The 13,362-nt window shown below is 65.0% G+C and overlaps 2 protein-coding genes and 2 non-coding genes across 4 annotated transcripts; 2 read left to right on the forward strand and 2 right to left on the reverse strand.

The window, feature by feature from the left end:
• The first annotated feature begins 2,650 nt into the window (after positions 1 to 2,650).
• On the forward strand, positions 2,651 to 5,175 carry GAMT (guanidinoacetate N-methyltransferase). Its single transcript, XM_072721988.1, has 6 exons — positions 2,651 to 2,893; positions 3,443 to 3,588; positions 3,731 to 3,794; positions 3,995 to 4,062; positions 4,215 to 4,325; positions 4,825 to 5,175. The coding sequence occupies exons 1-6, from the start codon at positions 2,713 to 2,715 to the stop codon at positions 4,963 to 4,965; spliced, it is 711 nt and encodes a 236-aa protein (XP_072578089.1). The 5' UTR covers positions 2,651 to 2,712; the 3' UTR covers positions 4,966 to 5,175.
• A 679-nt stretch (positions 5,176 to 5,854) lies between these two features.
• NDUFS7 (NADH:ubiquinone oxidoreductase core subunit S7) lies at positions 5,855 to 11,247 on the reverse strand. The gene is made up of 8 exons (XM_072721989.1): positions 11,095 to 11,247; positions 10,716 to 10,749; positions 10,220 to 10,288; positions 9,689 to 9,806; positions 8,538 to 8,717; positions 8,407 to 8,453; positions 7,705 to 7,793; positions 5,855 to 6,011 (listed from the first exon to the last, which is right to left on the reverse strand). Exons 1-8 carry the CDS (start codon positions 11,108 to 11,110, stop codon positions 5,914 to 5,916), a joined length of 651 nt encoding a protein of 216 aa, XP_072578090.1. The 5' UTR covers positions 11,111 to 11,247; the 3' UTR covers positions 5,855 to 5,913.
• A 136-nt stretch (positions 11,248 to 11,383) lies between these two features.
• Positions 11,384 to 11,457, reverse strand: TRNAN-GUU (transfer RNA asparagine (anticodon GUU)). The gene has a single exon. It is a non-coding gene; the product is annotated as a tRNA-Asn (tRNA).
• Positions 11,458 to 11,559: 102 nt separating this feature from the next.
• Positions 11,560 to 11,632, forward strand: TRNAF-GAA (transfer RNA phenylalanine (anticodon GAA)). Its single transcript has one exon. It is a non-coding gene; the product is annotated as a tRNA-Phe (tRNA).
• The last annotated feature ends 1,730 nt before the right edge of the window (positions 11,633 to 13,362 follow it).

A 13,362-nucleotide genomic window follows, 5' to 3' on the forward strand; every position in this document is an offset into this window, starting at 1 on the left:
CTGTTTATCCTTTACTGATGGACATTTGGGTTGTTTCCACCTTTTGGCTGCTGTGAGCAGTGCTGCTGTGAACACGATGTACAAATATCTGTCCGATCCGTCCTAATTTCAGTTATAATTCTGGATATGATAGTATATAAGTGTACACATATGTGTGTACACATATATGTGTACTACACATAAGTGTAGTAAGAAACACTTTGCCTGGTGAAGCAGCTAGGCAAGGGGCAGAAACCACAAGACTGTGTCCTGTCATAGCTGCCATGTGGCTTGTAGTTATCTCATTCACTTAGTTTTTTATTTAAAATTAATTTTGGAGGGATCCCTGGGTGGCGCAGTGGTTTAGCGCCTGCCTGCCTTTGGCCCAGGGTGCGATCCTGGAGACCCGGGATCGAATCCCACATCGGGCTCCCGGTGCATGGAGCCTGCTTCTCCCTCTGCCTGTGTCTCTGCCTCTCTCTCTCTCACTGTGTGCCTATCATTAAAAAAAAAAAAAAAAAAAAAAAAAAAATCCTTTAAAAAAAGAAATAAAATTAATTTTGGAAAAAAAATAAAAATAAAATAAAATTAATTTTGGGGGGCAGCGGGGGTGGCTCAGCAGTTTAGCGCCACCTTCAGCTCAGGGTGTGATCCTGGAGACCCGGAATCGAGTCTCACGTTGGGCTCCCTGCGTGGAGCCTCCTTCTCCCTCTGCCTGTGTCTCTCATGAATAAATAAATAACATCTTTAAAAAATTAATTTTGGAAAATAAAATAAATTTTGGGGGACGCCTGGGCGGCTCAGCGGTTAAGCCTGCCTTCAGCTCAGTGTGTGACCCCGGGGTCCTAGGATAGAGCCCCACATCGGGCTCCCTGCAGGGAGCCTGCTTCTCCCTCTGCCCATGTCTCTGCTGCTCTCTGTGTTTCTTATGAATAAATAAACAGAAATAAAATAAACTTAATTTTTTAAAGCAGGCTCCATCCCCAGCCTGGTGCTTAAACTCATGATCCTGAGATCTCATGATTCCACAGACTGAGCCAGCAGGTGCCCCACTTATCACTTATTCTTGTTCATCTCCCCCACCCACTAGGCTATGAGCTCCAGGGGAGTCAGGATGGGACCCCCCAAAGTCAAGTACTCCATATATGTGTGATGAATGAATGAATGTCACCTCCCATGACCCATTGCTCTACAACGGGGCTGGCAAACCTTTTTGTGTACAGAGCTAACTAGTGTAAATTTTTGGTTTTGTTGGCCATAAGGTTTCATAGTGATGACTCACCTGTACTATTCTAGCCAGAAAGCACCAGAGTCCTGATGTTAACAAGTGAAAGCGCGGAGGCCCTCCTGGCAGCAGCCAGCGAACAGGCTCCTTTTACCCACACGCAAAAGGGAATGTCATGTAATTTTCACGTATCATAAAATTGTCTTTTGCTTTTTGGTTTTTCAACTATTTAAAAATGTAGGGGATGCCCGGGTGGCTCCGCGGTTTAGCGCCTGCCTTTGGCCCCGGGATTGAGTCCCTCATCCGGCTCCCTGCATGGAGCCTGCTTCTCCCTCTACCTGTGTCTCTGCCTCTCTCTCTCTCTCTCTCATGAATAAGTAAAATCTTAAAAAATAAAAATGTAGGGCACCCCTGGTGGTGCAACGGTTTAGCGCCGCCTGCAGCCCGGGGTCTGATCCTGCAGACCCGGGATCGAGTCCTGCGTCAGGCTCCCCGCATGGAGCCTGCTTCTCCCTCTGCCTGTGTCTCTGCCTCTCAGTCTCTCTCTCTGAATAAATAAATTAAAAAAAAATAAAATAAAAATGTAAAACCACTGTAAACTGTACCAAAACAACAGCAGGAGGAGTGATCTGCAGGCTGATGCCAATTCTGTAAGATCTGAATGTTTTGATCAAATGTATCACCTTCCTAATCAAATTGCATATTTGTACTTTATATATATACACGTACACAGGATCTTTTAAAACTGTGCTGTGGGGTCAGACACATCCCTCCTTGTATCCCCTGTGCCACCCACTTGCCACGCACCCCGAGGAAGTCCCCGCCCCGATTCCAGGCCTGTAGGCTGTGCAGCGCGGGCAGTCACGGCTCACAGAGGGGCCTCCCCTGGGGGACCCACCCGCGGGCGAGCACAGTCGGTCGCCCTCCACCAGGAGCGGGCGCAGGGGTTAGGCCGCCCGAGGGGAGGACGAGCTGAAGCTGGCGCAGACACGGTTTGTCTATAGTGCCACCAGGCTGAACTGTGCCCGTAGCTAAGTTTTGGGATGGAGCCCACGGGGCAGGCAGGTGACAGGGGGGGGTCCCTGCTGTCTGGGGACCCCGAAGCCCCGGGGAGGCGCGGAGCTGGTCCCCCCATCACTTTTGCTCAGGATCCGAGTGGGCAGCGGCCTCCAGGGTCCCCCGTGATCCCGGCGTGATCCGCACCCCGGTGTGGGGCTTCTAACCCGCAGAATTCGAAGGAGCGCGGGGGTCGCCCAGTGGGTCCGGCCCTGCAGGTTCTCCTGCCTGGGAGCCCCGGGAAGCCCCACAGCGGAGGCCCCCCGACAACGAGACACGGGCCGCTGCGGGAGGGCGGTACCTTGGGCTCCCGTTAGGCGGCAGACGGGCCCGCCCCCGACCCTGGGCTCCCGCCGCCCGGTGCCCTGCGCCCGCCCGGCCCCGCCCCGCCCCGCCCCCGGCCCAGAAGGCCTCGCAGGGCCCGCCGCTCGCCAGCCCGGTGCAGCCGCAGCATGAGCGCCCCCGCCGCGCCCCCCATCTTCGCCCCCGGCGAGAACTGCAGCCCCGCGTGGCAGGCGGCGCCCGCGGCCTACGACGCGGCCGACATGCACCTGCAGATCCTGGGCAAGCCGGTGATGGAGCGCTGGGAGGCGCCCTACATGCACGCGCTGGCCGCCGCCGCCGCCTCCAGGGGTAAACTGAGGCCGGGGCGCGCCGAGCTGGGGCCCTCGGGCCGCGGAAGGCGGCGGGCGGGGGCGCGGCTGGGGTCGGGGAGGCGGCGGCGGAGCGGGCAGGCCGGGCCCAGGCCGCGCTAAGAATAGCTCCGGGAACGGGAGGCCGGGAGCCAGCTGTCGCGGCCGGCGGCGCCCAGGGCCTCCCCGGGCGGGCACACCAGGGGTCCCCTCTCTCCCCCCAGCGGTTCCAGGCCCCAGGCCTCAAGCCCGCCCCCCTCCTTGCAGCCAGGCTGGGAGGGCAGAGAAAAGTAACCACATCAAGAGATAAGCGCCTCCAGGGCTCAAGGTCCAGGGTCTGACCCCCCCATGAGGCCGGGCCTGCCACCCGCTGCCCACGCTGTGCCCTCTCAGGGCCGCCGTGTTCCACCCTCCGCCTCTGCCCCACTTGTGCCCTCACATCCTTGCGGCAAACGGGTCTCTCCACAAAGGCCCTGCCCCCGTGCCCCCTCCTCCCGGCCGCTGCCCGGCCCCAGCCTGGCGTGTGACACTGGGCTCTTTGTGTGACCAGGGGGCCGGGTGCTGGAGGTGGGCTTCGGCATGGCCATCGCGGCCTCCAGGATCCAGGAGGCCCCCATCCGCGAGCACTGGATCATCGAGTGCAACGACGGCGTCTTCCAGCGGCTGCAGGCCTGGGCGCAGCGGCAGCCACACAAGGTGCCCGCCTCCACCCGCTCTCGGGGGGCTGGGGCCTGCTGGACGCAGTGGGCTTCTCCCCCAGCACCTCTGCCCTCTCCCTTACGGCGGGGGGCATCCGGACACCTGGGACCCTCACTCCTGTTTTTCTCTCCACCCCAAGGTGGTTCCCCTGAAGGGCCTGTGGGAGGACGTGGCACCTACCCTGCCAGATGGCCACTTTGATGGTGAGGGGGCTTGGGAGCCGGGGAGGGGGAGCCCCTCTGCTTGGCTTGCAGAGGGACCTTCTAAGGGGCACTTGGGGTGCCCGATGAACCACTGCTGGACGCTGCCCCGGAGGAGGAGGCAGCATGCCGTGAGCTGGGGCTGAAGCGCCCGGGTCCTGGGCACACGCTGCCTGACCTGTGGCCGCCCACTTCCCGCACAGGGATCCTGTACGACACGTACCCACTGTCCGAGGAGACCTGGCACACGCACCAGTTCAACTTCATCAAGGTAGGGCGCGCTTGCTGGGACGGTTCCCAGGGCCAGCGGGGCTGGCAGCTGTTCACACAAGGACACCCCTCCCCCGGGAGTCGGGAGGCCGCCTGGGCAATGCCTGCTGCCCGCAGCCCAGACCTCCTTCCTGACCACGGTCCCCTGCCCAGGGCCATGCCTTTCGCCTGCTGAAGCCTGGGGGCATCCTCACCTACTGCAACCTCACGTCCTGGGGGGAGCTGATGAAGTCCAAGTACTCAGACATCACCACCATGTTCGAGGTGAGGCAGCCTGCGAGGCAGCACCCCTGGGGGCGGCAGCGGGAGTACCCTGTGACCTGGGGAGGGCCCCTGGCCTTAGGGGCTGATCTCCCTGGTGGATGGTGGCCCCCACTTACAGGTCAGGTAAGGTTTCTCAGCAAAACGACTGTGCCCTCGGGATACAGTGATACAGCCGGGCCCCCAGCCAGGCATCCCCCTCGTCCACCCAACAGGTCTGTATTGGTTTAGGCACCTGGCCCTGCTGCCTGGGAGGATGTGCAGGGGGTGGGCAGCCTGCCGCACCCCACGGTACCAGGAATTGCTACCCGAGGTTAGACACCTGGGGGACACCCTCCCAGACCTGGGCTTCCTGGTTCTGTGGGTCTGCAGTCGGGCTGCGGTGCCCGCCGGCTCCCAGGGGCCCTGGTAGTTGTAAACGCCGTCCTGGGGGGAGCGGGCACCCTGGGTGTCCTCCGAGGCCCCACGGCCCCAGAATGACCGGGCGCCTCCCTCCCGCCAGGAGACCCAGGTGCCAGCGCTGCTGGAGGCAGGCTTCAGGCGCGAGGATATCCGCACGGAGCTGATGGAGCTGGCCCCGCCGGCCGAGTGCCGCTACTACGCCTTCCCACGGATGATCACGCCCCTGGTCACCAAGCACTGAGCCCGGCCGGGCCTCAGGCCTGTCCTGTGCCCAGCGCAGTGCCTTACCGCTGGGAGTGTGGGCCTGGGCTCTCACATCCGTGGGCGCCAGCCCGGGCCACACCTGCAGGGGGACGGGGGCTCCCGCCCTTCGCTGCAATGGAAACACCCCTTCCTCCCAGGGTCGTTCAGGATAAAATAAATGCTAATGCCGGCCTCGCCCTAACAGCAATGCAGCGTGAACACGCACTTTCGTGGACGCCTCCTGCCCCTCCAAATACACAAAAACCCAGGATCTGTGCAGGGCACCTGGGGAGACGGGGCTACTGTGCAGCAGTACTTGAGGCGGCACGTGAGCTTCCCTGTGCCCAAGGCCGAGCGGCCAGGACCTGTGGGTCGTGGCAGACGCACAGCTTGCCGCCAGCACACACACACACACACACACACACACACACACACACACACACACACACCCCCCCCCCGCCGCGGTTGGCAGCTGAGGTCCCGAGGGGGCGGGGGGAGGAGCTGCGTAGGCTTCACCAGGTGGCGGCCCAAGGCCCAGAGCCTCACCTGTCAGGCTGAGCCTTGAAACAAGGCCAGACCTTTGGACCCAGCTGTGCTCCCCAGGACCCTCGGCTTCCCCCTAGATGCGGTGCGGCCACAGGCACCGCCCCAGCTCCGTCACCCTCCAGCGCCCAGCCGGTCACCCTGGGGCCATCCGCTTCTCTCTCCACAGCCTCCGGGACCCGTCCACTCCCCTCCTTCGTGGGCCTGGGGTGACCGCGTGCAGGGTCAGCTCTCCAGCCACAGGACAGCCTGCCCACGCAGCGCTCACCACCTGCATAGCACGTCACCCCTCCCAGAGCCCCCACTTCCGCACACGTCACGCAGGGAGGGAGGCGGCGCCAGGGTGGGTGTATCGGGTTTATTGACCATCCTAAGGATGCTGCAGGGGCCAGGGGCACTGGCACTACCTGCGGTACCAGATTCTGAGCTTCTTCTCCCGCTTGATCTTCCTCTGCAGCTGCAGGATGCCGTACAGCAGGGCCTCAGCGGTGGGGGGGCAGCCTGTGGGGGGGGGGGGGCCTCAGTCTCCCTGCTCACAGGGAGTGGGTGGAGCACCCAGGCTGGGAGGGCAGCCACGGTGCCCCCAGACCAATGACTGGATCCTGGGACCTCCCTGCTGGGATCCGACCGACCCCCCTGCCACTTGGCAAAGGGCAGCACCCACAGGCTGGACAGGGCACTGGGAAGAGGGGGCAGAAGGGCCATGTCAGGTGGGGGAGCCATGGGGCCCCCAGGCTGGCACCCCCCCAGCCTGTCCTGCCCAGGTTGGGGGTCAGCCCTTCACAGGGGAGGAGCCCATTCCAGACCCTGCAGTCAAGCCACAGCAATGGGGAGGACCAGGCTGCCCACACAGGCCCAGCTGCCCTATCCAGCCCCCACCCCCCATGACCTGGCTCAGGACCTCCACGAGGACAAGCCTGGGTGATCTCCTGACCCTGGCTCACACGAGCCCCAAGTGGGGAGGGGAGACTCAAGGGGGCAGAGCAGCCGGAACGGCAGGAGGCCCAATGGAGGAGGGGAAGCCCTGGGGACACGCTCCCCTACAGTCCCTGTCCCCAACAGCCCACCACAAGGGGCAGAGGCACGGGTCACCACCCACAAGACCTGCCTGGGACCTGAGGGTCCTGAAGGACAGCACCCGGTCCTCACTCCTGGCCTGCCCTGGGCCCAGCATCTGCAGAACCACCACAAGGGCACCCGTGACGGGGCATGGAGGCTCCGTGTGGGGACATGTCCCAGGGCACACGTCCAGCAAGTAGCAGCTGACCAGGGCTTGGCCTCTGGTCTACAGGGTGGAGTCCCCTGTGCCCTCCCCTACCAGATGGGCTGTCCCTCCACCACGGGGGCTCCCCTGGGGCCTGGTGGGGCAAAGGCCCTCACGTATCCGCAGGACACTAAACAAATCACCACCATCCAACGTCCTTTTGAGCGATGCCAGAATGTGACCTAAACTTCTTGGGGATCGTGGATCACAGGCCTTGAGTGTCCTCTGCCCTCCAGAGACGGGGGTCGGGCTCTCCAAGTGTGCACTGAGCCCAGGGACACGGGGCCTCTGTGGGCAGGCGAAGCACCGCGCTGACCCGACCCGACACTGTCGGGGCAGATGCGGGGGGCCACGTGTGGCCGGGAAGATGCCCAGTCGCGCGTGACCTTCAGACAAACCACTAGTCCTTTTCTGGTAAAAATGTATCGTAAGCATCGTACGGGACACACGTTGAAACGTTACCATTTCCCGTTACTCTGACTGACGTACCTGGGGCCCTGCACATCACCTGCACGTCACCCGCGCCTCCCGGCACCCGGCACCGGGTCCAAAGGAGTCCCGCGGTCCCTCGTGAGAATGAGAACCTGTGGCCACCGTTCCGGGCTCCAGGAACCATTCTCTGTGTTTTAACCCTGTTCCTTTGGTTCTGCTTCTATCAGCTGGAACCACGGGACGCGCGGTCTAGAGAGGACTGCTGCCCCGCGCCGCCCCGCCCCGCCCCGCCCTGGCTAAGCCTCCGGCACCAGCCTGGGCCCCACTCTGGGCGAAACCTAAGACTTTGCTGTCGAGGGGACCTTTGAGGGACAAGGGAGGAGAAGGCTGAGGCTTCACTCTTCTGCTTGGGCCCACATCTGTTCGTCCTTAAACGAGGGCAAGGCACCGCCTCTGCAGGGGGGTGGGGGCCCCGGGACGCGGCAGGGGTGGGCTTACCGGGCACGTAGATGTCCACGGGCACGATCCGGTCACAGCCCCTCACGACAGAGTACGAGTAGTGGTAGTAACCTCCTCCGTTGGCACAGCTGGCGGGGAGGGGCACCGTAAGGGCCACGCTGGCCACCCCACAGCCCCGCCCCACGCACCCCTGCCTTCAGGTACAAACAGGTGCCAGGAATGGGCAGGAATGGATGTAGAGTCAGAAAAGAGAAGGGCTACCTGAGGCCTGCTGTGGGACCAGGGGGAGCAGGAGCAAATGGACAGACCCTGAGCCCCCGATGCTCAGGGAGCGGACCAGACACAGGAGGCCCCACGGGGTGTGAGTCCACGTGTGACACATCCAGGACAGGCTCGTCCACGGACAGGGAGGGGCTCGGGGCTGGGGGCTAGGAGGTAAGGTGGGGGAGGTGACAGCTGATGGGGACGAGGTTTCCTTTGAAGGTGATAGAATGTTCTGGAAGTAGGGGCAACAGCTGATAGCACCGTCAATGCATGGACCTCACAGAACTGCGCACTTTAACAGGGTGGGCTTTAGGGGTCAAGTTCTACCTCAGCAGAACGGCCAGGTGAGGAAGCAGCTGCTGGCGGCACGGGGAAGGGCAGGGAGAGGGCGGCGGGCGGGCGGGCAGGCGGGGAGCATGCAGACGGCCCACGGAGCGGGGACGGGCGAGAGTGCGCCAGCCTGGGGCGGGCACTCACCTCCCCATGGACACCACGTAGCGCGGCTCCGGCATCTGGTCGTACACCTGGAAGAGAGGGCCGGGTGCGGGTGTGGGTGTGGGTGCGGCTGCAGGCCGGGCGGCAGGTGGCGGGCCCGGGGCCAGGCCTACCTTGCGGAGCGCCGGGGCCATCTTGTTGGTGAGCGTGCCGGCCACGATCATCACGTCCGACTGGCGCGGGCTGGCGCGGAACACCACGCCGAAGCGGTCCATGTCGTAGCGCGGCGCCGCCATGTGCATCATCTCCACGGCGCAGCACGCCAGGCCGAAGGTCATGGGCCACAGGGAGCTCTGTGGGGGCAGGGGCTCAGCCAGGGGGTGCCTGGGCCCCGAAGCTCAAAGCCCATCGGCCAGGCCCCGAGGGGCCCTCAGACACGCGTTGCCCACCCAGTGTGCTCCGCGGGACGGTAAAGGGAGCTACGCTCGTGTGCCGACACCGTCCAGCACGCACCGTACCCAACACCCCGGCCCAGGTGAAAGTAGCTTCAAGGACGTAGTTCACATCACCCAACACGTCCTAAATCCCATCCTTCTGCGACAGGGACGGCTGCTCCGAGGGCCTGGAAAGCCACAGAGGGCGCAGCTCCAGACCCCGGGGCTCAGCCCCTGCCAGTGACTTGCTGGTACCCTTTCCCGGTGTCCCAGGACTCCAAATGCCTATTCCTCCAGGAAGGCCTCTTGGATGCCTGTGGAGGACACTCACTCTCCGTCCAGGGTCTCCTCTCCCCCTGCTGCACTCCTCGGCCAGAGCCTTCTCTGCGGTCTCTGCCTAGGCGGAGACACCTGCTCCACTTTGTCTTAACGCGGGTGACAGAGCTTGGGCTACACCCAAGGCCAACCCGGACAGCACGTCAGGCTGGCGTGGTTAGGACCAACAGTGCAGGGGACACCTGTGTGCTGGCGCCGTGGACCCCGGCGGAACACCCCCCGTGGCCCCATCTGTGACACACGGAGACGGCCGGGCACCCCCCGCACACAGGGGAGCACTAGTGGGACACGCACACGTGTGCACAATCCTGGGGGACGCCGCCCAAACTGTCCCGGGTGGAGGGTGGGGGCGGGCAGCGTGTGGGGTCCAGGCAGGCACTACTTTCCCAGGTCCTAGAAAGCCACTACTGCGTCGGAGGAGAAACTAGAGGAATCCACCGAAATCTGCAGAAGGGGGCAGGTCACCTTCCCCGGGGCCCAGGGAGGGCCCAGGAAGCAGGGCAGGGGCGCATGTGGCCAGAGGCCCGAGGGCGGGCGAGGGGTCGGGGGCTCACCCGGCGGGCCCAGTTGATGAGGTCATCCAGCTTGGCCACCACATACTCGCCCCGGCTGCTGGGAAGTGCAGAGGACTTGGGGACCACAGCTCCAGCCGAGGACACAGCGGGCTGGGTGCTGGACATGGAACACACGGCCGGGAGGGGGACGTTAGCCAGGCGGGGACCCTGCCCCCCCGTCCCACGGTTTAGCCCAGAGCACGCCTCAGAGGGCAGCACCTGGCTGGGGCCACGGCCTGCTCTGGGGCCCACGGCACCCCGCACTCAGGCCCAGGGACGGCTGCCCTGCTGGGGCCCCTGCTGGCCTCTGTGCCCTGGGGAACCTGGCTCCCCCGACACACTGTCGAGGGCCCTGTGGTTTGGGGACGTGCAGCCATGGCCTTGGACGGAGGTGAAAACCCTGGGGGCCGGGGCAGGGACCCACACCGCATCGCCCCGGTGGGTGGAGGGGGGGTCCCGGAGTCACCGAGGGCTGCTGCTGCGCCAAACGGAGGCTTTAGGGTGCGCAGGCCACCGGAAGGCCGGCCTCACCTGCTGGGGCTGTCCACGGCCACGCTCGAGTGGACACCACGCACCTGTGTCGCCACGCCCACGCTGGAGCTGCGGGGAGAAGGGGTGCCCGTGAAGAGGGCCCTGGGTGCCCCTGCTCCACCCGGCAGGGGGAGGGAAACAGCCCGGGGCCCACCTGCCCCATCGCCCTTTGTGTAAGTACAGCTTGGTGGACTCCCCAGCCCACGGCCGCCTCCGCCCGGGCACAGCACCCACGGCCCCGTGGGAGGTCGGCTGAGCCCCCCGATCGCTCTGCTTTCCTCTCGGGCCTCCGTTTCCGGGTGGGTCTCCCCGTCTAATTTACAGGGGATGTGACTCCTGGGGAACAGGCCAGGTCTGGGCACGTGAGCCCCCTGGAGCTGCCCCAGGCTCTGAGGCCACCCGCGCCTTCCTGCAGCAGGGAACAGGGGAGCGGCGCGGCCTGGTCACCCCCTGGGCCACCCCCCGCGCCCCACGACCCTCCCGACCGCACACTCACCGCAGAGCAAGGGTCCGGCGCAGCAGGCCCGGAGCTGCAGAGAGAGGCCGGGGCGCAGGCGGTGAGCTGCAGGCACCAGCCCGGGGGCCCGCGCCCGGCTCGTCCTTCCCGGACCCCGGGTCTAAGCGCCACTCGCCAGGCGCTGGGCGAGGACGGGCCTTCCTGAACGTGACCCGCCCGGCGCCCCCGGGGAAAGGGCCCCCGCCCTGCAGCGGCGCCGCTCGGGCCCCAGGGCCTTTGCACGTGCAGCTGGCGCCGCCCCGGGTCCGGCCGCACCGAGCGCAGGCAGCCGCTCTCCGGGGGCGGGTCTCGGGCCGCACCAGCTCCCCCGCCCGCGGCCTCGGTCGCCGGCCCCGTCACCGCCGCGCCCCGCGCTCACCCGCCAGCGCCGCCATGTCCGCCTCGGCCTTCAAACAACCTCTGCGGTCCGTCCGCTTCCGCGCTCCGGGTGCCCGGGGCCGCCTCCCACAGCGGCTCGGCCGCCGCGCGGAAACCGGAACCCGCGCCTGGGACGTTCCGCCCGCGGGGCCTCCGCCGGCCGCGCCCCGCCCCGCCCCCGCCGCGGCCCCGGGCAGGGGGTTGGGGGCTCGGGGGCCGCGGGGGCGTCTCCGCAAAAGCCGGGCGCGGCCTCGCCCTCCCCTCGTCCCGGCGGCAAAAGCTCAAAAGAGCGTCCCTGGGTGGGCTCGAACCACCAACCTTTCGGTTAACAGCCGAACGCGCTAACCGATTGCGCCACAGAGACGGCGCTGCCGCCCGGCGCCCCCCGCGGGCCTAAGAGGCGCGCGCAGCCCGGAAGTCGGGGCGGCGGGGGCGGGGCTGGGGCAGCAGCGGCCCCTGCCGCCCGGCCGAGATAGCCCAGTTGGGAGAGCGTTAGACTGAAGATCTACAGGTCCCTGGTTCGATCCTGGGTTTCGGCATCCGTTTTGGCGCCTTCCCAGAGCGCCGCCGCCTCTGCCCGGCGGAGGGGAGGGGCAGGCCGCGGGCTCGGGCCAACGTGGGGCCCGCACCCCCAGGACCCTGGCTCCCGCCCCCATTCCCCCTGATTTTTAACTGGCGGGATGGGAACGCTGCTCAACGTCCAGACCCGCATAGTGGGCAGCGCAAGGTGGTCGCCGCTTGGAGGCCACTCAACTCTCGCAGTCCTGCTGGAGTTTACCCTTGGGGGAAACTGAGGCTCACACAGGCAAGCGCAGGCCCGCGGCAGGCCCCGAGCCCCGCGCAGCCCGCCGGGCCTGGCTCTGCGGGAGCTCCCGGAGCCCTTCTGCGTTCCTTCCCGCCACCCGCTGGCCTGTGCCGCCGATTCTCTAACTCAGACTGAGCCTTTTAGGGCAGCCGAGTCACGGAGCACGGGTGGACGTCGGAGAGCTCCCTGGACCCAACGCCCAGCGCTGCTGTTAGCTCACACGCAGGACGCGGCTGCGGTGTTCTTGAACCAAACTGGGTCCCTTAGCGAAGTCTGAGCTTTATGCAAGTGCTCGGAGTTCCCGAAACATCCCTGCGGGGAGAGTGAGGGACCCTGGGAACCCAGACCCCAGCCCCAGCCGCACGTTCAGAGGATGCGGCCCCGGGCCACCTCTGCCTGCCACCTCCTGACACCTGAGTCACCCAGCCAAGCTGCTCAGGGCGTTTCCAGTCCCACTGGAACCACGAGCGAGCGTCTTCGGGCTGCCAGGTCACAAGAGGGAACGCTGGGGGTCGGGGGACCATGCCCGGCAGGCCGCTCCAGCGAGGGGAGGCCAGGTGGGCAGGGAGGCCGGGGGGCAGGAGCCAGCCCGGGGGCAGCAGGGCCGTGAGTCGGGGGCTGTTCCTTGTGTGCGTGGGCTTCCGAGGTTTCAGATTCTTCCCCTGTACGTGAATTATTTTTTTTAAGATTTTGAGAGAGAGGACGCACGTGAGCAAGTGCACGTGCCCAAGTGGGCAGAGCACGGTGGGGGTGCAGGGGAAGACGGAGCAGCAGACGCCCGCTGACCAGGGAGCCCGACCCCAGAACCCTGGGATCCCAACCTGAGCCGAAGGCAGACACCCAACCGACTGAGCCACCCGGGCACCCTGTGAATTGGTTGTATTTTTCTTTGAAGGTTTTAAGTAATCTCTGTGCCCACCGGGGGCGTCTAACTTACACTCCTGAGAGCAGACTGAGCCAGCTGGGCGCCACCCCCCACTACCAGGACTTTTTTAGAATTTGTTTTTCTAGATAAACAAAGACTTGGAGAGGAGCCAAGGTGTGTGCAAGGGCAGCTCCCCGGGTCAGGAAGCAGGGACGCTGGTGTGTGGTGACCAAGCCAACTTTAGGAGGAGCTTCTGCAGGGCCTTGGGGTCTGGAGAGGAAGCAGTTCGGAGAAGGAGTGGGCCCGGGGTGGTGGGACTCAGGGCGGAGGGGCCCCAAGGGGGCAGCAGGGAGGCCACACAGAGGCTGGCGTGCTGGAGTCTAGAGGGAAGGGGCAGGGGAGAGACAAGACTCTCATCACTTTGTCGTGGCGGGGGCTCCTGGCATCAAGGAATGGGGTCAGCCCCCCACAGCACCAGGATGCCAGTCGAAAGACCCACCCCAGTGCGTGCAGCGCCCAGTGGGAGAGCCGGGTAGGAGCCGGGAGTGAGGGGCGGGCCGATGGGAGCCTCGCGGTGGACGGGGCACTGTGCTGGGGGC

This window comes from Vulpes vulpes, chromosome 9 (assembly GCF_048418805.1).
Source record: "Vulpes vulpes isolate BD-2025 chromosome 9, VulVul3, whole genome shotgun sequence".
Classification (NCBI taxonomy): Eukaryota; Metazoa; Chordata; class Mammalia; order Carnivora; family Canidae; genus Vulpes; species Vulpes vulpes.

Excerpts from the sequence above, each read along its gene's own strand:
- NDUFS7 (XM_072721989.1), bottom strand. Across the intron at positions 9,807-10,219 it reads GCCGTGGACAGCCCCAGCAG|CACCCAGCCCGCTGTGTCCT; the intron begins GTGAGGCCGGCC and ends TTCCATGTCCAG. Across the intron at positions 6,012-7,704 it reads CGTGGACATCTACGTGCCCG|GCTGCCCCCCCACCGCTGAG; the intron begins GTAAGCCCACCC and ends CCCCCCCCACAG.
- GAMT (XM_072721988.1), top strand. The coding sequence starts at position 2,713 with ATGAGCGCCCCCGCCGCGCCCCCCATCTTCGCCCCCGGCGAGAACTGC. Across the intron at positions 3,795-3,994 it reads GCCAGATGGCCACTTTGATG|GGATCCTGTACGACACGTAC; the intron begins GTGAGGGGGCTT and ends CTTCCCGCACAG. Across the intron at positions 4,063-4,214 it reads ACCAGTTCAACTTCATCAAG|GGCCATGCCTTTCGCCTGCT; the intron begins GTAGGGCGCGCT and ends TCCCCTGCCCAG.